This window comes from Pezoporus wallicus, unplaced genomic scaffold, assembly GCF_028554395.1.
Source record: "Pezoporus wallicus isolate ANWC-B61680 ecotype Strahan unplaced genomic scaffold, APGP_CSIRO_Pwel_v1 contig_8090, whole genome shotgun sequence".
NCBI classification, from domain to species: Eukaryota; Metazoa; Chordata; class Aves; order Psittaciformes; family Psittacidae; genus Pezoporus; species Pezoporus wallicus.
The window spans coordinates 122331-145937 of NW_026642841.1; the positions used below are offsets into that span (position 1 = coordinate 122331).

Here is a 23607-nt window from a genome sequence, read left to right on the forward strand (position 1 = left end):
TATGGATACAACTGGGGAAGTCATGAGGCACAGATGCGTTCGGGGTTCAAATGTACTGGTATATTGTACACCTTGGAGATACTGGTTAATGGTAGAACGAGTAAAACCCTGGAGGTGGAGGTACTGATGCTCAGCTGAAGGTGACTAAAAAATTGTGTTATTGTTTTGGGTCTGTCTTTTCAGGAAGAACAACCTATATAAATTCTCATCCTGCTTTTTGTTGAATGCCTGAAAAGGGAATTAACCCTGAAACCTGAACTTTCACCACGCTGTTGTCTGTGCTGGGAACTGGTGCCATGCTGTCCTTGTGGTAGCCTTAACCCAATGGAAAATAACCCAACATTATCCATGTAATTTTAAGAAGGGCAAATGCAAGCTGCCAGCTTCAAAGCTCTCTACTTTGCTTGCTACACACATGGGGCAATTTGAAATCTACATGTGAGAAGCTAACTGAAAGACAGAGGCCCTGTTGTGCTCCCAGTCTGGCTCTAGCACCTTGGGTTTAACATTAGACATTTGCAGATTGTCTGGAAAATTCGGCATTTGCAAAAAGCACAGTAGTTACAGCACGAGTTCAAGTGTGGTTTGCAGGTTTTGAAGTCTGGCACGCAGTCAGCAGCTGGTGTGGGCCTTGGTTTCAGAGATGTCTTTGGTCCAGCTTTTTTCTAGATGAAAAGACATGAAAATTCATAGAAATGTAAAATGAGTATGGGTCAGAACAAAGCATAGGGGCAAAGTGAACCATGGGCGCTCCTGGCTTGAGATGAGTAGGCAGTTGGTAGCAGTGAGACCTGTATTAATAGCAATATAGAAATATGGTGGGACAGGATCATGGGAAACAGTGTCTAGAGCAAGATGTTTCCCTGTTTTAAGCAATTAGAAACATGACTGGATAGAGCACTGGAAAATGATCTGTAGGGAAGAATGTGGCAGCAGTGAAGAAAGGGACATGGGAGTATGCAAAGACAATGACATCAGTAGAACAAAGTAAGGAATTATCCTTGGATCCCCAAAGGCTTCAAATAAGAGAGTGAAACCTCCCAGCCAATCTGTTGAGCTGGTACCCACACTGAGGCTGGGAGAGAGGGGAGGTGACTTGGCAGTGCTCTACCTCTCCTGGTTCGTTTCTCAAGCTGCCTTTGGAGCTCGGTAATCTTTTGTGCATCAGATTTATGCATGGGAATCCTTAACTGCACACTCAGGTAAGTGAGCTGGAAAAGATCTCTCAGCCTACCCTAGGAGTGCTGCTTTTCTGTCTGTGATTTGGAAAGGTGGAAAGCTTTAGGTTGATCAGCATGTGCCTGGGACCTGAGAGACACTCCAGAGCTCTCCAGTTGCAGGCACCCGATGTACTTTTTCAGCCTGGTAGTTTCTCAGGAGTTTCAATTTTAAGGTAAAATGTTCTGAGGTCTCCAAATGCCATAGGAGCTTTTAAGCTAAAATACTTTTGACAGTGTTTGATGACAAAAATGCCCTGCTTGAGCTGAAGGTGGCACTAAATGATGTCGTGAGGCCCCTTTCAACCTGCCTCATCCTGGGAGGTTTGGAAGTGTTTCAAAGGTTAACCACATGAGATAGCAATTAAAATGGAAAAGAAGCAGCTCTAAAAGCTTCTGGTTGCAGCAGTGACTGGTTTGGCTATAAATGGCTATCATAACGTATTAATAATAATGTAAAAATGCTATTTTCTACTTTTCTACACAATCGTTAAAACAGAGGAGTCCAGTCCCTGTAATACTTCACATTCCTATAGGCAACATCACATGAAGGAAATCTATCAATTCGAATCTATTGATGTGATAAAATTACTAGTTAACATTCAACCGAATTCCACCTTCTTTCTATGCCTGTACTTTAAGTTTTTGGCACCTGCAGATAGTGAGCTTGTGCCCTTGAGCAGCAGACGCCTGAATGATTTTACAAACACTTAAACCAGCTCAAGGTTAAAGAACCTTTTGTGTAAGAGAGGACTGTAAAAAGTGAAAGCAAAATCAAACCCAACAAGACTCCTCAAGCCCAGACAATAACCTCTGATTAATCCACATTGTTTCCTTTCTACCACTAGTGTTTTGCATCTCTTTTGACAGTATTAAGAGCTTCAAACTGTATGCAAATTATTTAAATTGGGGAATGGCCATAAGAACCTTGCAAATGAATGCATTGAGGAGGAGTATGGAAGCGATAAACCATTCTAATTCAACAATGTTTTCTGAACAGCCACCTACCTTGGAAGATTTCCTGATCTCTGCCTCTTTCCTGCTGACTTTCTGGGATCTTTTAGTTAAATCTTCAAAGAGAACAGCACAACATAACATTAAATCAATTTTACAGCATGTTATTTGAGACACTTAATACTATTTTTGTGCAAGAGAAAGCAGATAACTTGCATTTCCACCTCATCACTGCATGTTTTGCAGTGGGGACATTCATCTCTAGGAGCCATCCTCACTCAGACATCATGTGTCTGAACTCAAACCGCTGCTCATGTGAAGCAGAAAGGCATTCATGATGTCTGTGTTTTAGGAGGGCTTCTTTACACCCTGCTTGGTCAGATGCAAACAAAGAAAATCATTTCAGAAGTGTAATTCTGTGTAAAAGATGAGGGCACTTCAGTCACCTGAACAAAATCAGGAAAACCCTTCAGAATTACACGCTTTTTCTGTTAAAAGGTGGTGTTACCTGAGTAATTTTGGCAGGAATTAACAAGCGTATGCTGGTTTGCACAAGCGAAAAGCTGCCTTGTTGATTTGGCATGAACTCTTCATCTGTATGATGCCACTTTTTGTTCTTCAGTTCTTTGTTCCTTTTTTCCCCTTCCAAAACATCAAAGGTGTTTCATTAATGTGCCTGTAACTTTTCAGGTCTGTGAATGTAGAGGTGAATCTTGGATCTGATAAATTGTGTGTGTGTGTGTTCAGACTGTGCCTGATGTAACTTTTTATTCTTTAGATCAAATAACTAACAGCATTTACTGCAGTTGTTTCTATTATCACATCAGCACCAGTGCTATTTATCACTGTATATAAACTCCATGACTGAGACTTGTCTGGACGTCTAACACAGGACGAATTCCTACCTCACTAATCTGTTGCACTGCTTTTGATACCTTCGTTCTAAGTGTGTGAGGTCTGCAATAAGCACTCCTTGTATGTCAGGATGATTAGGATGAAAACCTTACATGCACCCGCTCATAAACACTGGCTCCTTGTCTATTCCAGTACTTGCTATAAGGTAGTTTTGAATATTTAATAATTGTCAAAATTTACAGAATTGCAGAATAAAGAATGCACATTTTGGTCTGGTTTGGGGGGTTTCATTTATTGTGCTTGCATCACTGTAGTTAAGGTTATACATCTCTAACAGAGGGAGGAAAAACTATACTTCAAGCATGTAGAGTTATTATAACTTAATAAGAGCACATCTTAAAAAGGCATTGCACTAACCAGCATTAGTGCTTTAGATCCATTTCCAGCTGACAGATTGTTGGCTTTGTTATGCTGCCCCTTAAAACTTTCTGGTGTTAACCAAAGTGCTTGTGAGCCATTTGATTCTGCATTATCTTTCTATGGTACAATCGTACAGGATTTTCTGGATTGCTTTGCCTATAAAACTGCTTTGATAACATTCAGTTAACTGGTTTATGATGTCATTAAGCAGAGATGTAAACATTGGTGAGATATAAATGCACTTTAATTACTCCAAGGAATTCGGTAAAGAAGAAAATGATGCTCAGTGGGCAGATGAGAGGGAAGTGGAGAGATGCTTTTTTTGACAGGTGAATGACGTGATTGTCTTTTCTATAGTTCCTCTGGGTTGGGTAAAAACCTGCTTTTCCCAACTGGCCTCTAATCTCACATTCCTTATACTCTGCCTGCTGTGTTTTCAACAGCTGCCCGGCTGGCCAGCTCCTTACAGATCCCATCTGTGACATCAGGGGAAGATGTAATACAGGGTTGTGAAAATATTGCCAACACACACCTCTGACTGCTGTTGATAGAGCTGTGGTTTGAAGTGCTATGAAAGTGTGGTTTAGTTAGACAACTGCATGTTTGACGAGTTGATGTTGATGCAAAACCCGTGCTTGCCTTTCAAGTTGTGATTCAGCTCCAGCCATGTGTTCTATTGAATTTGAGCCAGACACATCATCTTTTGATACCATGAGCGCTGTGATTGATTGACAGGTGTGTAAACAGCTGATTGAAAGTGAGTTTTGCTACTCAAATATGGCTACAGCAAGATTTAAAACCTGAGATGTAACATCAGTCTCTGTTTTGTGTGGCCAACTGGAAGGAACAGTGCTTGGTATAAGATGTCACTGAGATAGGAACCTCTACCCAAAATGTTTAAATCAAGCTGACAAGTTTTTTCTGTTAGCTTATACAGAAATCAGTTATGTCTATCATAAAATAAATTATAACTGATGAATTATAAAGAAATTGACAGTATGAGGAAGGGAGAGGATGCTGTGGTGATTTAAGCACTCTCTTAATATTTGCTTTAAATTAATTGTTTCTGTGGTGGTGAGAGCAGCTTGTCAGCCTTTTGCTGTGGAACTTCCATTACAATAAATATTACCACATATGGCTCCATCCTTCCTCCTGAGTGTTGCAGGGGTTTTGCTGTGGCTGTAGGCAGAGGGAGCAGCGGCAGAGCTGGAGGAGCCACCTCTGCCCCTGCCCTTCCCACTTCTGCCTGGCTGCTTTTTCCAGCTGTTTTCCCCTGTTTGCATTAGTTTCTCCAATTTTGACTCATTTCCATCCCCTGCAGGATTGCATCCAAGGCAGTCTCTCTCCATCTAGCAACTCTTCTCATTCATTTCAGCACTGTGAAGTGCACAGCTGCATTTCTTCATCCAGCCGCTGTGTAATGCAGAGAGCCCAGCAAATGTGCATTCATTTGCCTCCAGTTATGCCTCACAATTCTGGAACACGTTGCTCACACTGGCACAGGTTGCCCAAGGAAGTTGTGAATGCTCCATCCCTGGCAGTGCCCAAGGCCAGGTTGTACAGAGCCTTGGGTGACATGGTCTGGTGTGTGGTGTCCCTGCCCATGGCAGGGGTTGGAACTGGATGATCTTAAGGTCCTTTCCAACCCAACCCATTCTGTGGTTCTATGATTCTGTACAAGGATTGAGTCAGGGGATGCTATTCCCAGCTCACTTCAGTGAAAATGATAGGATCTGCTGCCATCCTCCTGCTCTCAGCAGGGCTAGAAGGTCCCTTGGTCTCGGAACCTGAACCCCAAGACAGTGTCAGCCCGTGTCCTTTCTCCTGCACCTTCTTTCTCCACCCACTTTCAAATGCCCTTCAAATGCCATGTGTTAATGAATTCTTTTGATTAATTTATAATTAATCAAGTCATAATTCAATTATTTTAGTTAATAAATGATAGAGGCAATGTGGCTACACATTACACACCCAGAAATAGCATGTGCCATTTCAGCTCCAAAATAAATTATTTCAAAAGTTAGGTCAGACTTCTTTGAATGAGGAAAAAAGAGGAATGATGTGTCTCAGTTTTCTCACTTTGTGATTTTTCCACTCTTCTTTGGGTGTGGATAGTGGAGGGTCAGGCTGGCCTCTCATCTTTGAACAAGTGGGCTGCAGAAAGGCCTTGGGATACCTTTGGAAATGCCTTGTGCCTCAAGAAAGTGAGTGCAGTCCTGGCCAATGGAGTTACCATGGGTTTGCATCCGTGTTTTCTGTTTTGGAATAATGAGCCAAGGCAAGCAGGCTATGTAAGAGGTGAGTCTTACGCCACGATCTATTCTTTTGAATTATTCTTGTTTTCAGTGTCAAATGTTCATCCCATTTGTATGCATGTAGGAGAAGGATGAGTGTTTAAGGACAGGCACATTTTTGTGAGAAGGTAGAAATCGGCTGATGTGAATGTATTTTATCTCTCAGAATTTAACTGGAATAAAAAGTTATTGGAAGTGTCAGAGTAAAGGCTGTTAGGATCACAAGGACCATGAAATGGTGCGGCCCGAGAAGCCTCTCAGCACAGGCTTTAATAAACATGCAGCTAAATGACCTGGAGTTAACTCAGGACTGAGAGGCTCAGATGTCATTGGAAATGCACGTGTGGGGTAACAGATTCTCCTTAAAGAAACATTGTCCTGAGGAAGAGTACAGAGGAAATACAGGAAACAAGGTAAGAAACCAACCTTCTTTAAGCAGAAGTCCCAAAAGCCTATAGGAAGGATAAAAGAAGCCTTTTTTTTTGAATTATCGAAGTATTGATACCATATGAATGATGTTCTGCAATTGATTATCCACAAATACCTGTTTCTTGAAAGAAAGAAGTGGGCTTAAACTACACGGAAATATTTAGAGCAGACCCTAGGAAGAAATGTTGTGAAGAAGATAGTTAAGGATTGCCCTAATACGGTTCTTCCCTAACAGGCCAGATGGTCACCTGCCAGCAAGGACAGGGACATAGCTGGTCCTATCATAGATAAATAGAAGACCTCTGGCTCTCTCTTGCAGCGCTGTTTCCTTCCCCTGGTTAAAGATCACTTGTCCCACAGGCAAATTGCGGTTGTAGGAGACCTGCTGATGTGTCTGCCACAAGAGCAGACCCTAAAAACCCCAAGTTGTGTTAACTTTTTCTATTTGCACTAAACTGTCAAAGAAAGATTAATGCCCTTATTAACAGAAAAAGAACACACAAGACTTGCAGCCCGGGGTGATGCGGCTGCATTGCCGTTGCAGTTGTGCGTGCTGCCAAGGCAGCTGCATGAAACCACAACGCTGCAGTAAGCTGTCAATCCCAGTTGTCAACTGTGTTTTCTGCAAATCTTGTTGCTTTGGCAGTGAATGGCAGATTTCACTCACCTGTTATGGAGATGGGTGGGAGATCTGAGAAATTCATTTTGTTGTTTCTCGACAGGCTGCATTCTGTCTTCTCTTCAATTACCATGTGATGATCGGCAGCTCTGAACAAACTGTAGCAGATCAATAGGCTTAGGAAGAGGTTCTTCCTTTCCATCACAGGGAGGAAAAATTCCATTGTCATGAAAACCAAAGTTGGTCAAAACCTGCATGTAAGAGAGACACAAGGAGAGGAATCTCAATGAAGGCGTTCCACCATGTTGTGCAGGTTTAGCAACCTGCTCTTAACAATTCTTTTGTTTCCATCACTTTGCCTCTAATACCACAATAGCTAACTTTGCTGTGATGTAGTGCAAAGATGCTATCTCAAATATACCTCCCTTAGGTGCTTTTTCCTTTTTTTCCAAGGATTCTTTTCCCTACATGTCTGTTTTCCCAAAAGCTCGGAGTTGTTTGCATGGAGTTTCATGCTGGTTTTTATTGTATGAACCAGGGGAGAGGAACTTCTGCCAGTTTTGACCAGCTCAATCACATAAATCAGATTGTTTCCAGAAAATCTTTTTTACAAAACCCAGAAAATTAACAATTTAAAACCCCCACATCTCCATTTAGAATTAAGTAATTAAGAAATAGCTTGTTCTATTATACCCTGAGGTGGCTGCTCTGATCCCATAGTAAATCATAGCCATAACTCAAGCAAATTACGAAAGACCCAGTGCTGTAAAGCCTCATGGGCCTTAAGGTTTAGTATGTACTTAATAAATTTTAAGATGTAACGAAGTCTGTGGGATTTGAACATAATTATGGAGAGACCTGAGCTTTGCAGGATGTGGCTATAGCAGAAGAAAGCCACTGGCCCTGGCCAACCTGTGCGTGACACAGCGTAGGCATACAGGGTACCCAGAATGTATCACCCTGGTCTCCTTTTCCTGTGGATTCCTCATGCTGTTGAAGTTTGAAGTTGACTTTTATTTCCATGTGTATTAGTTTTGTGCTGAGTCAGAGTCATGGGAATCTTCCCCCAGAGGCACTGCCAGCCTCCAGATTGATGGGTAACTTTTCATAGAATCCCAGACTGGTTTGAATTGGAAGGGACCTTAAAGCTCCTCCAGTTCCAATCCCTGCCATGGGCAGGGACACCTTCCACTAGAGCAGCTTGCTCCAAGCCCCTGTGTCCAACCTGGCCTTGAACACTGCCAGGGATGGGGCAGTCACAGCTTCTCTGGGCACCCTGTGCCAGCGCCTCAGCACCCTCACAGGGAAGAGCTTCTGCCTAAGAGCTCATCTCAGTCTCCCCTCTGGCAGGTTAAAGCCATTCCCCTTGGCCTGTCCCTACAGGCCCTTGTCCCAAGCCCCTCTCCAGCTTTCCTGCAGCCCCTTTAGGCACTGGAGCTGCTCTCAGGTCTCCCCTTCAGGAGCCTTCTCTTCTCCAGGCTGCCCCAGCCCAGCTCTCTCAGCCTGGCTCCAGAGCAGAGCTGCTCCAGCCCTTGCAGCATCTCCATGGCCTCCTCTGGCCTCGCTCCAACAGCTCCAGGTCCCTCTTGTGCTGCTGCCCCAGAGCTGGATCAGGGCTGCAGGGGGGGTCTCCCCAGAGCAGAGCAGAAGGGCAGGATCCCCTCCCTGAGCTGCTGCTCATGCTCTGGGGGTCCAGCCCAGCCCATGGCGTGGTTCTGGGCTCGTAAACCAAATCTATGCTGCATTTGCTTTTACAGCCTTCACTGACCCACTCTTCCTTGTGAGATGTCAAATATTAGTCCTCTAACCCCAAGTGCTTGGGCTCATTTCTCAAACAGTCTGTTCTATAGGCCATGCTCATGTAACACATCACTGCTGGGTACATCAGTGCTGCTTTCATTGCTGGTTACAGCTGTGCCATGAGGAAATCCACTCAGATGTATTAGGACTCTATTAGGATTTGCAGGGACACATGTGCTGGATCCTTTGTCATTTAGACATCCGCGTGAGCCGCAACAAAAATAACTGTATCTTAGTTTGGAGTTTTACCCCAAAGGAGGAGGGATTAACTCCTGAAGGTCTGAGTGCTGCTGTGTCTGTATTTCAAATGATACCCAGCTGGTGTAGCTCAAAGCTGGTATAAAGTTGAAACCCAAACTGTCCCATAGCTGTGCCTGTGGTTTGCCATCTCCTTTTTGTTATAGGAGCTGGGAGTATTCTTTAATTTGATCACAAATCGCCTACTGGATGAGAAAGTACATCTCGTTTAGGAGAAAAAATCCTATAAACGAAAGGAGCATGAGAATTTGTTGGGATGATTAAATTGTGGGTTTTTTCCCCCCAGCTACGGCCCATCTGTTTTCATTTTCACATGGTCTGGTCTTGTAAACTCTTATACAGATGTTCAGCCTTTGCCTGTGATAGCTGCCTGTGTCTAATGGGAAGTGTGTGAAAATATTTGCTAGGTCAGGACCCCTAACCTGGTTTTATTTTGTTTTGTGTGTGTTAAGAAGAGATATTTTTTTTATTGTTTTTCACTTGCCTTTCACATAAGATGCCCAGACCTGACTGATGCTTTCTAGAGACTGTTCTAGCACATAGTTTTATAGGTAGATAACCGCTTAGGTCTTAACCATACTCTTTCTGGTCATAATTAGAACTTCTATTTATGTAACTAATTGTACCAACCTGAATATCACTGCTGATGTTCATGTTCCAGGTATAGGCTTAAAATTAAAAAAACAAAAGAGCTGAATAATGGGCTTGTGTGCCCAAAAGCCTGTCTGTGCTTTCCAGGTGTGTAGCTGGTCAAATAAAATACATCATTACTTAAAAAATATTAGCTTGCTTAACATTAATGCATGCTTATTTTCACAGGATGGAGGTATACAGGGAAGGAAGGAATGTTCTATGATGAAGGCGTATGGCAGGTACAAACCCCCGGCCAAAGGCCTCCAAAGCTTCCCCCCACAGGGAGAGGAAGTTGGGTCCTGAGCTAACACGGGGTACCTCACCATTGGATTCAGGCAGGGTGCAAATGGAGCCCCTTGAGCAGCCATTTGGAGTCGCTCCTCCTCGGAGCAGTGGGTCTGTTGTTGGGGACTGTCCCCTTGGGTCGGGACACCATCCAAGGGAACCCCTGGAGGCTGAGAGCCCTCCCTTGTTAGGTGAATGTGCACTTTGGATCACTGGCCATAAACTTCAAGAATTAGCAAAGTAGAGATGAATCCATGTGACATCCCGGATCTGTAGGTGATGTCAGTGGAGCTTTAACTGAGTTTGGCCTCAATTTATCCTTCTATAACAGGGTGCTGAGGCGCTGGCACAGGGTGCCCAGAGAAGCTGTGGCTGCCCCATCCCTGGCAGTGTTCAAGGGCAGGTTGGACACAGGGACTTGGAGCAAGCTGCTCTAGTGGAAGGCGTCCCTGCCTGTGGCAGGGGTTGGAGCTGGATAAGGTTTAAGGTCCCTTCCAACTCAAACCAGTCTGGGATTCTATGCTACAGATCATCAGAGATTGTAGTACCCTTTTCTATGCCATTTCCTTCGTGCTTTGGCTTATTATATTTAATCTGTAAATAAGGTACTTTAATACTTAGCCCCATTGATAGCTCCCGCAAGCATTTTTCTCTGAATGTAATTCTGGAAAATGACAGAGGATGTGAAAGAGCTTTTGTCCCTTTTTAAACTATTTTTTGTGATGTCATATTTAAAGTCTCCACGTAGAAATTTTGTTTCCCCAGAATCACATTGTACATTCAACACTTTTGAGCGGAACTGTATTTCCTCTCATAGCTGATTTCACTCTATTTGGAGATATATTCTCACACAACAACAGAGTGAACAGTTTGAGACAATCATACATGAAATCTGCCATAAACACTGGCAGGGGACAAGTTTTCTTAGGAGGTCTGAAAAATTAGGACCAACTCATAAATAAATCAGCATCATTACAAATAGCTGAAAACAGCTGCTTAGAAAAGTAAAATGTTAAATTATGTGAACAAAGAAGTATAAAATACTGAAAATTGTGTTAAACTACTCAGTAAGTCGCTGACAAATCTTCACTTATGCTGCACTGCTGTGCTCCCGTTTTGAAATAGAGAGGATAGAAAAAGAAGGAAGGCAAGGAAAAAAAGCAAGAACTAGTGGCTGCCTTGAAAGATGTTGAGATTTTAAGGTGGTGAGAGACTAAAGAAAGTTAGGAAGTTAAATGTGGAGGCTAATAGGATGACTGAGTGATTAGTTGTGAGTGATTATTCCATGGTCACTGAGAACTGGGCTATCCAGTCTCAGTAGCAATCCTATCTCAGTCATCAGGTTTCAGCAAAGAAATGGTGAGAAAAAGGGAAATGGCATAGAATCATAGAATAGTTAGGGTTGGAAAGGACCTTAAGATCATCTAGTTCCAACCCCCTTGCCATGGACAGGGACACCTCACACTAAACCATGCCACCCAAGGCTCTGTCCAACCTGGCCTTGAACACCGCCAGTGATGGAGCAGGGATGGGATCTCTGCCGCTGAGAAATGCTCAGTTAACTTCTATCTTGACAACTGTTGAGGGAAGCTATCAGGAAACTAAAGGTCTCATCGTTCCTCAACTAGTGTTAAACATAAAAGGTTACTTAGTCTACCACTTCAGCAGAGAAATCTCCATGTGTAATTCAAGGACTTACTGAAATTTGTAAAGTAAAGAAAAAAACCACCAACTGTCAGCAGTGATGAAAAGAAACTGCGAGAGTATTATATATGTGGGAAGGCAAGTTGTCTGCCATTCTGAAGGAGCATGATTACTTGTGATTTTGACAGAAGAAAATCACTTCTAGGTTGCTTTTTGCTTCAGACGGGTTTCACACACATCCTTAAGACTTTTCGCACATTACAAGGCTAAGTATCCACAAAGACCACCAGAAGAGTCAGAGATCAGCTCTGGTTCACAGCTCTCTAGTGAGTAATGATAACCTCAGGCTTGATGGCCCTTTAGCAATGGGGTTGCTATTGCTGACACTGGGTAGCTTTTATCCCCACAATCAGCACATGTTCACCTCTTTGTAGGTCCAAGACTAGGTAGACCTCTGTTATTCAATAGTAAAGACCTTCTAGATGTCCCTTTCCACATAGAAATTAAATTTCTTTGGAATTTGCAGCCTGAATTAATTCATTTCCACTATAAAAGAATGGGCTTTGGGGCAACATTATCCTGCAGTACCGAATTATCTGCTCTTCCTTTCTTGATCAGCTGTTGGAGAAAACCTCCTTGCAGATAACTTTCTTGGCTACTGCCAACCCTACTTGCATCAGCATATCTCTGCAGGGTTTGTTTTTCATTAGTTCAAACCACTTGCATTTATAATTACCACAGTATTTAAGTTCTGGAAGCCATAAGAGCAAGGTGAATTCCACTTACTTATGAATTTTTACATTGAATCAGGAATACAGATTTATGTTTATGTGGATCCCTCGTAGAGAACTACTAGAAGTCATTGCACAAATGCATTTTACATAAACAATAACAGCCATTGCAGTTGTTCTGAACATAATCACATATTTACAAGAGTCAATGTTTCTTGCTCCTTTTTTTTTAACTTTTTTTTTTTAAATTTACTTTTTCCCAGTCTCTGTTTTATGTTAATCCAGGGCCAGGGGAAATATCACTATTTGCTTGTCCAATTCGTGTGCGTTTTTCTGGGCATCTTCCAGTCTAACCTAACATAGTCCCTCTTAAAAAAACTGCCTCTGATTGTGGAAAACAGGTTCTATACTTTAAGAATCTGTTCCAGTCTGATAACTTGTTCATTATTTCATGTTCTACCTTTGCATTTTGGTTTGCTAAAAGAGAAAGCAAAGCATGCAGCTGTGGTGCTTAGGTCTAAATATATCCTCAGTTTGGTTAAGAAATGATCCATGTGTTCTCCATGAAGATAGACATGTCTGTAGCTGAAGAGAAACCTTTTTCAGACTTCAAGGAGATTTAGGTCCAAGTCTTTTTTCATTCAAGGGCAACAGTTGAGACTATTCTAATAGTTGTCCTCTAATACCCCTGCTTAGTGCTATTAGCTAGCTTTCTGCTCTAGCCTATGTATTTTCCCTTTTGCTTTCCAGAAATCTCCCTGGAGCCTGCACTGCAGGACAAGGGCAGTGGTTCCATGCCTTTGGCTCAGGGATTTCATCAATCTGCTCAAGCTTCTGCCAGACAAGCACGTGTTCCGGCTGCCTGTGCGAGACCCTTGCATGGGGTGATGGCAGGAACCAAGTTCCTCCTTGCTGTGACCAGGTCATCTAAAAACTCAGCTTTCCCTTTCCACAAAACCGATTTAAATCCTTACTCACCTGTATAAAATGGTGCAATCTTAACTTGTTTTTAAACAAAATATGGCACGAATTTCTAGGATTAAAGTTTTCATGGGATGCCAGTGTGTTGCATCCAGATCTCTGCTTCTTTTCTCCTTTAAGATGAAAACAAAGTTATAAAATACTATTGACCAAAGTAAAATAGCAAGTGGCATTGAAGGTCTTCTCTCAGTTCATTCTGATTCTTTTTGTTCTTTCTTCCAGACTCCTATCTCTGGTCTTCTACGTAATCATTTTTTTTAAATTCCCAAGTATTCCTAGCGCAAGGGACACTGTCTTTTCCCTAGTTTTTCCATACTGAAATCAGAGAGAGTTTACTTATATGAATTCTTGTGCAGAGATGTGTAGTGTTTGTTGTTGTATGTTAAGCTTCTGTGCAAGTTTAAATCTAACATTTTTTCAAAGTTATTGAACTCAGTTTGCCCTTCTTGCTCCCCGACACCTTTCATTTCTATTTTCTGGTTCTACTTCTGTTTTCTTTAATTTTCAGTGATCCCCTGTGCCTGGTTGCTTTTGACACAGAGCTTCCTTTAGGCAAATTTCTCTTTCCTTTCTTTTTCCTTTTCACTCTTTTGTTGTTTACCTACCTTGTCCTTATCATGTCCAGCTGGACAACCTTGAGGAATGAAGCAGTGGAACTGTATGAGATGCGACAGTGCAGAGTCCAAGTTGAAACACTTCAGCTTGAGAGCAAATATTTCTGAAGTTAATGGCTTCTGGATTTCAAATGGTAGAAGGGGAAGATCTGGCTGTATTGATCATAGCGTGACTGAGGGGGACAGTATGATGCAGCTGTGAAAAAAAACACATCCAGTTCTAGGGTATATCAAAAAAGGTATTTGTAACAGAAATACAAAAGCATTTAACATTGTATGCAGACACTGGTCTTAATTTAGAGCATAGCATCCAATGTTGGTCATCCATCTGGAGCAAAAATGCATTTAAATTAGAATGAATGCCAGCAAAGAATAATGAAATGATTAAAAGATGTCATTACCTGAGATCTAGCAGTGTCTCCAATGCTACTGTCCTATACACCCAATCTTTTATACTGCACCTAACATAACTTAACATGGAAAGTGGTGCAGACCTCCATTCCCCCATACATGCTGATGAAAAGATGAGAATGTTTTATTTACACTTTGATAAGCATAAAAATAATTAGAAAAAAGGGATGTTGTTCTATGCCTAGAAACAGTGCTTTATGGATCAAATTCATTGCTTGCTCTCCGCTTTTCTATTGGTTATTCAGAGCCATCCCTAGCTGCTCAGGTACTGGCTTCTTTGTTCAGGATGGACAGGGCAACAAGCAGAGGTTTGAATTACAGGAGAAAAGGCTGAAAAAGACATAAGGAAAACCTTTCCAAGGCTCTGGATAGAGCAGCACTGGAATAGCTTACCTGGGGATAATTATGCAGTCTCCAAAGTCAGAGGTACTTAGGAATGAATTAGATGTGTTTGTCAGTCAGTCTGCTATGCACTTCTCGTATTCAAAATTAACACAGATTAAAAAAAAACAACAAACAAACCACACCACAAAAACCCAAACAAAACTACACCCTCTTAAAAACTATGGAGTGTGATGGTGCACATAAAACAAAGGCTTCGATAATGGTCTCAGTTTTCCTGCAGATGTTAGAGTAGATACCACATAGAATCATAGAATAGCTAGGGTTGGAAAGGACCTCAAGATCATCAAGTTCCAACCCCCTGCCATGGGCAGGGACACCTCACGCTAAACCAGCCTTCTCTTCTCCAAGCTGAACAGCCCCAAATTCCTCACATAGAGTTTTTGAAACTAAAAATAGACTGCAGTAATAGAAATACTAATGCCCAAAAAAGTAACTCTGAATGATGGGGACTGCCGTTCTACCCAAGTGGAAAAGGCCCAGGGAATCAATAAGTTTTATGCCTACTTGTAGCGATCAGTATGAATGGTGTGGTTCTTGGAAATCATTTCCTGAATGCTCCCTGTAACAGAGCTGTTGTGCTTGCTACTGTATGATTACGATGGAGTTAGAAGTGACTATTGAACTCATGGTTTAGAGGAGTTCTTAAGTAGCCAGACACCCCCATGGTAGGACTGGATAAAGAATGTGCTGCTAAATATCTAGGAGTGAGCAAAGTTGTAAGGAAGCTACAGGCTTACAAAAGCAAACAAGACCGTTGTGATCATACAATCTGACTTCTTCTATGACAGGCTATAGGCCCTACCTGGATTTCACTGCTTAATTCTTAATTAAACCAAGTTAGAAAGTGCCTGGTCATTTATTACTCTAAATTTATCTTATTTCAATTTCCAGGAACTGAATTGTTCCAAACCTTTCTCTTCACTGTGGAAAATGTTTTTGTTTTCTTGATTTTTCCCCTCCTGAGAAGTGCTTAGATGAACCGGTTGCTTCCTAACAGTCTCCTATCTCAGGTGAACATGTTGAGCCCATACAATTACTAATTATAAAATACTTTTGTCCCAGTTCTCCAGTTCTCCACATGGTTCTTCTGTTCAATTGTCTAAGTTTTCATTAGAAGCAGAGGTAGAGTTCCTTTAGTGACCTTGCTGATGACATATAATCTCCCTAATCAACTCTAGTCATTTTTAATCCCATTCTCTATTTTCTACTCCATTTTTTTCCTGGGATCTGAGTCAAGTCAATGCATATGAATGAATTTTAGTGTAAGGTGCCCCTGCCCATGGCAGGGGGGTTGGAACTAGATGATGTTGAGGTCCTTTCCAACCCTAACTAGTCTATGATTCTACGATTCTATACATAATGGCCTTACTGTCCATGTAGTCATTTAAGTTATTGGCAATTATCCAGCTATTCTATGTCTTATTGAAAATCAACTTCCCACCCAGCTTCACCAGCATGACAGTTAGCACTGACTTCGTTACCCAGCCTTCCTTCAAAGAAGCAACTGATTTCACCAGTATGGGATGAAACCCATCCTGGTGAAACTGGGAGTGGGGGGGTGGGATGCAGAGGTGGGTGGACAGACAGACTGATTGATCAATCAATCAATCAATCAGTCCACAGGTTGCAGAAGGAATCCTGGATTCCTGCCTAAGGACTACAGTGGGAAGTAGTGCTCAGCTGTCTATGTGCTGAATGTTCATCAGCCAGCATGTTCAATGCTTTGTGGCAAGTTATTTTAGACCGGTTGAGTTAAAACAGCTTCATTACCTGTCTTCTGATTGACTGGTGGAACGTAAAGTGATTTTAATATCTGGTTTTGCCCCAACAGTGAATGGATTTTTGTGGGTTTTTTTTTAGACTTTTGCCTTTTCTGTGGTGTTATTTTTGGTTTAAGTTCAAGTCATATGCTACCATGTAATAGATGCATTATTAGGGGGGCTTCTCTTCAGTGCACTCTACAGGGCCTGCTTAGAATTTAATCTGCCTCTCAGAGATTATCAGTTTGCTTCCTGTTTTTAAATAATTCTAGTGTTCTGGTTTATTTTTACTAACATCAGCCTCATAATAGTTTATTCAGGTTGTTTGAGGCTCAGGGACAGGACTCTCTGATTGTTTCAAAATGTACTCCTGCCTTTGTACTGGGATTTAAGGCACTTTATAAAGCGTTCTTTAAGTGTTCTGGTATGTTTCTCATTTTTTGAATGTTTAAGTCTTTTTCTACCTCATCTGGGAAAAATATAAGTTATAATTCTTTCCAGGTCTATGGAACTGCCTCTAGGAGAACAGACATGTTCTCCAAAGATGGGAAACTGGCAAAGTGTCTATCTTTGAGGACTATAGGAAAGAGGAAGCTCTGAAACTGTTGTTGTTCCATGTTCACTTTTCAGAGAAAGAACTATATAAAATATTTCACCTCTTATTATGTTGTAAGAGCTTACATATTGTTTTGATTAAAGGACATTACTTCTTAGACATATCCATCTTCTCTTTTTCTCTACATGACTAGATATAGGCTTTACAGTCATGGATATGGGAGATTTCCTATTTGTATTCACTATAAACCCTGTATTGTCTTAGTTTTTGTTCTATTTGAATGTATAATTCAGGAACAATTTGGCTTTTATGTTACAATCATCTAAGAGGTGAAGTTTGGTTTTTTTTTTGTTTAATAGGATATGAGTTATGAGAGATTTGATCTGTGACTGGTGGAGGCTGATGGTGGATTAGCTTCAGCAACAACAATAATCCTTCTGGTGATGATGGCAATGTGATAAATAAGAGCAATGGTTGATTTGTATCTGATGGTAAGACCAAAATTAAATCTCTCTCTGGCTTTTCCTGATGATTAATTTTAAGCCACTTGCTTGAAAGTCAGAGGACAGAGAGTTTCCCCAGTGAAGGTAATGGAACAGGAAGAAGTACTGAGTTCCATATGATACCTATTTGCAGTGGATGGAAAGCAAAATGAGTAATAGGCGATGTAGCATTAGTTGGTAGTGGTTCCTACTGTGCAGTACATGCATAGAAGACAGGCTACAGCTATAGTGGTAAGACTTGCTGATCAGTTCAGGATGTTATATCTGAGAGACTGTTGGGGCCCTGAGTGCACCAACAGCCTCTTCCCCACTCTTGGCCATTTGGCTGCCTGTGCTTGAGGCCGGCTTTGATATGGTGTAGCTGTAACAGGGAAGGACTGGGAGATGCCTCCTCAGGAGTTCCCTGCTTCCCTTGGATGCCACGGAGAAGGCAAGAATTACTCCTTAGCTGATGGCAGAAGGATCTGCAAAAGGGAAAATTGAAGGGGCCACGACATAAGGGCTAAATTTAAGGAAGAATGATAAACATATTTTATTTGTTTTCCATGTGTAATGGAGCTTCTAAATATCCTGCTCTTCTGCTTGCCTATATCCTTGAACTCATAAACTAAGGGGTTCAGATCAAGTTAATCTTTTTCTGGCAACAAGCATAATTTCTGCCTGAAGGTACAACTTGCATATTGGTGACACATGTTGGCTTGCCACAGCTGAAAAAGTAATGAAGGGGGGAGGAGGGACTGTTCTGTTATGGTACCTGATGGTTATGGAGGGAAAAGGTGGTTTCTGGATATTCTTTCCACATACGAGCAAGCTTGTGTTATCCTGATTGTGGCAATGGCAAATAATAACAGTTGGAGTCATTAAAGTTTGCAGCTACTTAATGCAAATTAAATTGTGGCACTTACGTGTCCTTTTTTGAAATGAAGAAATAGAAAATAAGTTCAATTGCATTGCTCTTGTCTGTGTGACAGAATAATGTGACATTGGTGTAGCATATGGAAGAAAGACATTGGAACAGTCATGGGTAACTACACAAGATCAATGAGAGATCTGGACTAGATCTACAAAGTGCTGAGTGGCACAGCTTTCTTCATAGAAGAAGGGAAATCCACGTGTGGCCCATAAGTGGGAAGTAAGTTTGAAGACAAATGCCTGGAAGATACGTGTTAATTGATAAACTACCCATAGGAAAACAACAGCTCAACTAAAAGTAAAAAAAAATATAGACAAACATCCGAGTTAAAAAGTAATTTCAGGATGGGAAATACTCTTCTGGGAAGCAGTGACTTCAAAGGGTTTGGGGGTTGTGGTGGAAATGATCTCACAGTGTAACACTCCTGTCAAAAGTGCTTATGCAGTTCTGAAATGAGAAAATTGGACCAACTTCAATAGGAGAGAGAATAAATATTTGAGATTGGTATAGCTAGCTACCTCTCGAAGGTACTCCAAGAACACCAATAATTGAGTGGAAAGTATGGATAAACTGCAAAAATTATCAAAGGAATAGAGAAGCATGTCTAAAAAGAGCTCTCAAAGCTCGATCACTTTAATACCAAAGAGAAACTGTAGCGTATCTCAGTTCCTGAACATACTTGACGTGGTTGGAGCAAGGATGGGGTGATGAAAGGGTTTTCAAGCAAGACGACAACGTATAATGACATGAAGTCACCAGAAGTAGAAGCCAGGTCTAAAAAGCTTCTAAGATCTAAACTATTTAGGCTCACTAATAAGTATGCTTTAGAACATCTATCCAAAGGCTGATAGGAGTTTTCTATTATAGAAACTTAAAATAGAAATATTTTTTCTTCTTCTTTTTAAGCTAAGAAAAAAATTTAAGCAGAATTGCTGGAAATTACATCATTGTCCATGTCATGTGCTAACAAATGATTGAACTTTCAGTTTTATTTATGAATTTACAGGTCTCTGAATATGTGTCAAGAGTGTGGATGTTCACTTCAAAGAGATTGCTTTAGGGTTGTGGCACTATAGTTTTCCTGCCAACTTAACCTACCTCTCTGCTTATTTATTTCAAAGCATGTTGCTACTTTTTTCTTTAATCCTGAGATTTCTGAAACCTCTTTAGCTCAAGGAAAATAAATTGTATTTACCTTGTGTCAGGCTTTGAGCCAGACCTACTGACGCAACCCATTCAAAAGTTTGAGAAAGCGTACACTGAAACAACAAACTTTGAAAGTCGCCAAGACATGACAGAGCAGAGCATCTCTCACTGGCAGAGCATGAGACTGAGGAAGTCCTTGGTCGGAGCAAGCATTACTTAGCAGCAACTAAAAGCATCAGCGTTATCAGCGTTGTTCCCAGGCTGAAAGTAAAAAACACAGCACTGCAGCAGCTACTAAGAAAGAGAAAACTGACTGCTACTGCTGAACCCAGGACAGTAATAAGTTTTTGTAGAATCTGCATGCTTTGGGCTCAGAAAGGTGTTTTTATGGTTTCTTTCTAACTTACGTTTTTAATCCATCACAGGAGTGAACTGGATCTGCTCCCCGCAGAGCTTCATTTAACTTCAGCATATGTTACAACTGGTGGTTCGCTGTGGGCCGTTGCAGATAGTTCCCCACAGTGGAATAGGGCACCTTTCTAATTTTTCTTTTAAGCAAATATATTCCCACCACCGAAAAACATGGGTCTCATTAGCAGCTGCAGCTTTCACAGAGGTCTCTGTAAAAGCATACCTGCCACCATCAGCAGCTGCATACTGGACTTGCAGCTGCTCTGAGCACACTCCTTATTTCAGGGTTGCTTTACACTGTCACAGGCAATACCTCAGTTATAGACCTTTGAAAAGTGTCAAATCCACTTAAAAACATACTCTGCAGGAAGAACAGAAACAGGCTTCTATGTGTCACTAAGTTTAGGCATTTTTGACAGGGATACTTTTATTGACAGGATGAAAACTTAATATTTTGCTAAATGGTTTAAATTATCATGTTGAACAGATTTGAAATGTTTAGTTAAATGCTATTATTAACACAGTGTCTTCCTAAGTATTTGTATGTGAGAATTCATGTCAGATTTTTTTTCATGGTATGAGCATAAAAATGCAGAGAAGCAAATGAAAAAGGTGCAGTGAGAGCACTCATCAGTGCTTCCTTCTACTGCCTTATAACTCCAACACACTTATTTCTAATTGAATGAAATTTTAATTACCCGATCAAAGAAGAGTGAAGAGAAATAGAGTGATTTGAAAAACAAATTTCACAAGCAAACACGATTGAATAATTCAGGGCAGTTTTCCATTAAATTTGCCCCCCCCTTTTTTTTTTTTAAGAAATGTTGTTAAAACTTTGAAAACAAAGGTTATGCAATATTTCTTCTATGTAAATATTTATACCACATGGTCATGCACACTTAGTTTAACATGATGTTAACTAGCCTAGTAAAGGATTTTAGTGGGTCTTTACTCCGCAAAATACTGGGGGCTAATTCCTATGTGTAGCTCTATTTATGAGTCAGTTCATATGTAACAGATTAAAGGGAAAACTAAAGATAAGAGCCTATATCGAAGCTGGCAAAATGCCTTTTCAGTTTTCAGTGAATTGACCTTTTTCCCTGGTTACCTTTCCTATCTGTGATCACCTGTATATTTTCACATTTAGAATGCTCATGAAAGCTTTCTGAGCCAGTTCAATGGATTAAAAATACTGATTCTGTAAACTGGCAGATAAAGAAGTGCAAGGTCGATATTTAGAAAGCCAAGCGGAGACATGTTCTTTTCAAAAAGCCAACAAAACCAACAAACAAAATCCCCCCAAACCAACAAAACCAAGATCAAACCGCAGAATCTCCCTGCCTGAAATCTAACAACCTCAGAAGACCTTTTTGAGAGAGGCTGTGACTAAAACTGCCCAGAATGTAGAGCAGGGAGACTTCAAACTATCCAACTATGAAGGGCGGGGGATGACTTTGCAGTCAAATAACACCTCTAAAGAGCCCTTACTGTTGCAATCAGAAGTGTTTCTGATATTAAGAAGATGGTCCACGCACTATGAAACAAACAGCAAAGCAACAAAGGCACTTTTAAACACAATTTTTACCGCATAGCTGAATGTCAAAAGAAAAAAAAAAAAAAAAGAGAGCTGAATAATATATGAGGAGAAAAGAAGTAGGGAAAAATGTAGGGAAAAAAACCCCACAACAGTAAGAAATGCACTCCTTTAGGAAAATAACAAACGCAATAAAATTAACAATCGTTCATTTTCTAGTTACTGCAGTGACTATGCAATCGATAGAAATGCAGTAGAAATACGTGTTGGAAGAGAAATGCGGTATTGCCAATGGCCATCATAAATAATCCTTCATATTTTGTTAATTATTAAAAGCAACTGTTGCTTGCTACACTTGCACAGACTTATGGAATATCATGAATACTAACGGAGGATTAGACACTTGGATATGTCCAATTCTGTAGTGCAGAATTAGATTTTTGTGACATGCTATAAAGAGAACTTAAAGGCAAATTAGAAAAAGAATTACAGTCTGAAGCTTGAAGAGAAATATTATCAGTCCCAAAACAAGTAAAATCCAAACCCTTAAAATCTTCAGGAGTTATAAAAGCTTTAAGAAAATAATGATTTTGTTTCAACATTATATAGTAATTATTTACCTCACTTGGATGGGGTAAAAAATAATTCAGCTAACCAATTGAAGCAGTGTAAAAATACAGCTTAGGAAATGTACTTTGTTAACATTAAAATCACACAATAAAAGAACATATGGAGGTAATATAACATTTAAAATCATTTCAGAAAAAAGCTTTGACAGAAGAAGACTAAACTAAAAGGCAAAATTTACAACAAAATCCTGAAAAGCCAGAAACATCAAATAGAATCAAAATAATCAAAAGCATGGGCAATACTGAAAAAAAGAAGTATTTGAAGTTGAACAGAAAATTGGAGTGAGTAAATTCAGGAGAGCATAAAGCTAAAATACCGAAGTTAAGAGAGTCTTAAAACTTTACTGTTTCTCAGACTAGTGTGGGATATTTGCAGGAGTAATTTGAGCGTAATGAAGTTAAATATCTCCAGTGCCTTGTAGCAGTAAAACACAATCTTAAAGTCCAAGCAACAAAGTGGAAGTTAAATGCCCTGTAGAAGAGTTTAAATGTTTTGGTCCTACCGAAACAGTAAGTTGTTGTCCTATTCATCAGGCCCTAACGAAAATCTATGCAGCTGGTCTCCCTTGTTCTGCTGATCTGTAGAGAATATAGGCAAAGCTTTTGGAGTAGTCCCATTTGAGTGCTGAGCAGCCTGCTTTTAAATATCACCTCCTCCCGAAAGCAATGCAGAAGCAATTACTAAATTTTAGCTGACTAAATTATAGCCAAGATGGACAGTCCATGCGTTTCTACTTGAATTTCTGCTCTTTCTCAGTGCCTTTTTTTTTTCCCCCTCTTTTACTCTTGCTCTGAAAAAAAAAAAAAAATCTTTTGGAAAGTTGACCTCCAGCCCCTCCTTTTTCTCCCCATTTGAGAACCACAGAACAGTCTTGATCCAACAGTCTTCAGGCAGAGGCATTTTCAACTGATGGCAGCTCATTTTTTCCTGTCACTCAGGTGGAAAAAGGGGCATAATAAGGAAAAAGTGAGAAGGCCTGCAGATAAAATCTGCTGTGCTCTTTAGTACTTGTTCAGGGCTCATAACTGCAAGTTTCCTTCTCTGACAGTCTTGCTCTCTAGAAAGAGCATTATAAATATGCAAGCAGCTCCTCAGCAGTTTCCTAAGTGTGAGAATAGCAATTTTCTTTGATGAACTCCACTCCAATGAAGGAGTCTTCTGGAGTAACTAAAAGTAAAACCGTACAGGAGGAAAGGCTTTTTCCTTAAGCTTGGTAACTGCATGTACTAAACCCAGATAAGTTTATCAGAATGCGGACTCAATAACTCAAAACATTTCATGTCCCTTTATAATTCTGTGGGTTTAATTATACATTTCAATGGTATATTAATAATTTTAGTTTGCTACTTTTACGGCCATGTGCGCATCATATGTGCCATGGGCTTGGGTTTTTTTTTATACCTATTTGATTAAGTTCTGTGCAAGGGGATAGTTAGAAATAAGTAATCATAAAGCTATTTGGCCACTGACAAGACAGCTCATGTTTGCAGTCCAGGGCACCACAAGTTTCAGATTTGAATAAATGGTGACGTGTCAATGGGGTTTTGGAAGCCAATTGATCAAATTTGATTTAACAGCCTCAAGAGTGTTTGTATGAAAAAAGA

General features: G+C 40.6%; 1 protein-coding gene across 1 annotated transcript; it reads right to left on the reverse strand.

The window, feature by feature from the left end:
- Positions 1 to 342: 342 nt before the first annotated feature.
- On the reverse strand, positions 343 to 22781 carry ASIP (agouti signaling protein). Its single transcript, XM_057432360.1, has 4 exons — positions 22506 to 22781; positions 6837 to 7039; positions 2226 to 2287; positions 343 to 665 (listed from the first exon to the last, which is right to left on the reverse strand). The coding sequence occupies exons 2-4, from the start codon at positions 7015 to 7017 to the stop codon at positions 489 to 491; spliced, it is 420 nt and encodes a 139-aa protein (XP_057288343.1). The 5' UTR covers positions 7018 to 7039; positions 22506 to 22781; the 3' UTR covers positions 343 to 488.
- Between the last annotated feature and the right edge of the window lie 826 nt (positions 22782 to 23607).

Bases quoted from the DNA above. Each gene is read 5' to 3' on its own strand.
- ASIP (XM_057432360.1), bottom strand. From the start codon at position 7,017: ATGACAATGGAATTTTTCCTCCCTGTGATGGAAAGGAAGAACCTCTTC. The intron at 2,288-6,836 runs GTGAGTGAAATC...TTCTCTTTGAAG, and splicing joins CCCACCCATCTCCATAACAG to ATTTAACTAAAAGATCCCAG. The intron at 666-2,225 runs GTAGGTGGCTGT...CTTTTCATCTAG, and splicing joins AGATCAGGAAATCTTCCAAG to AAAAAAGCTGGACCAAAGAC.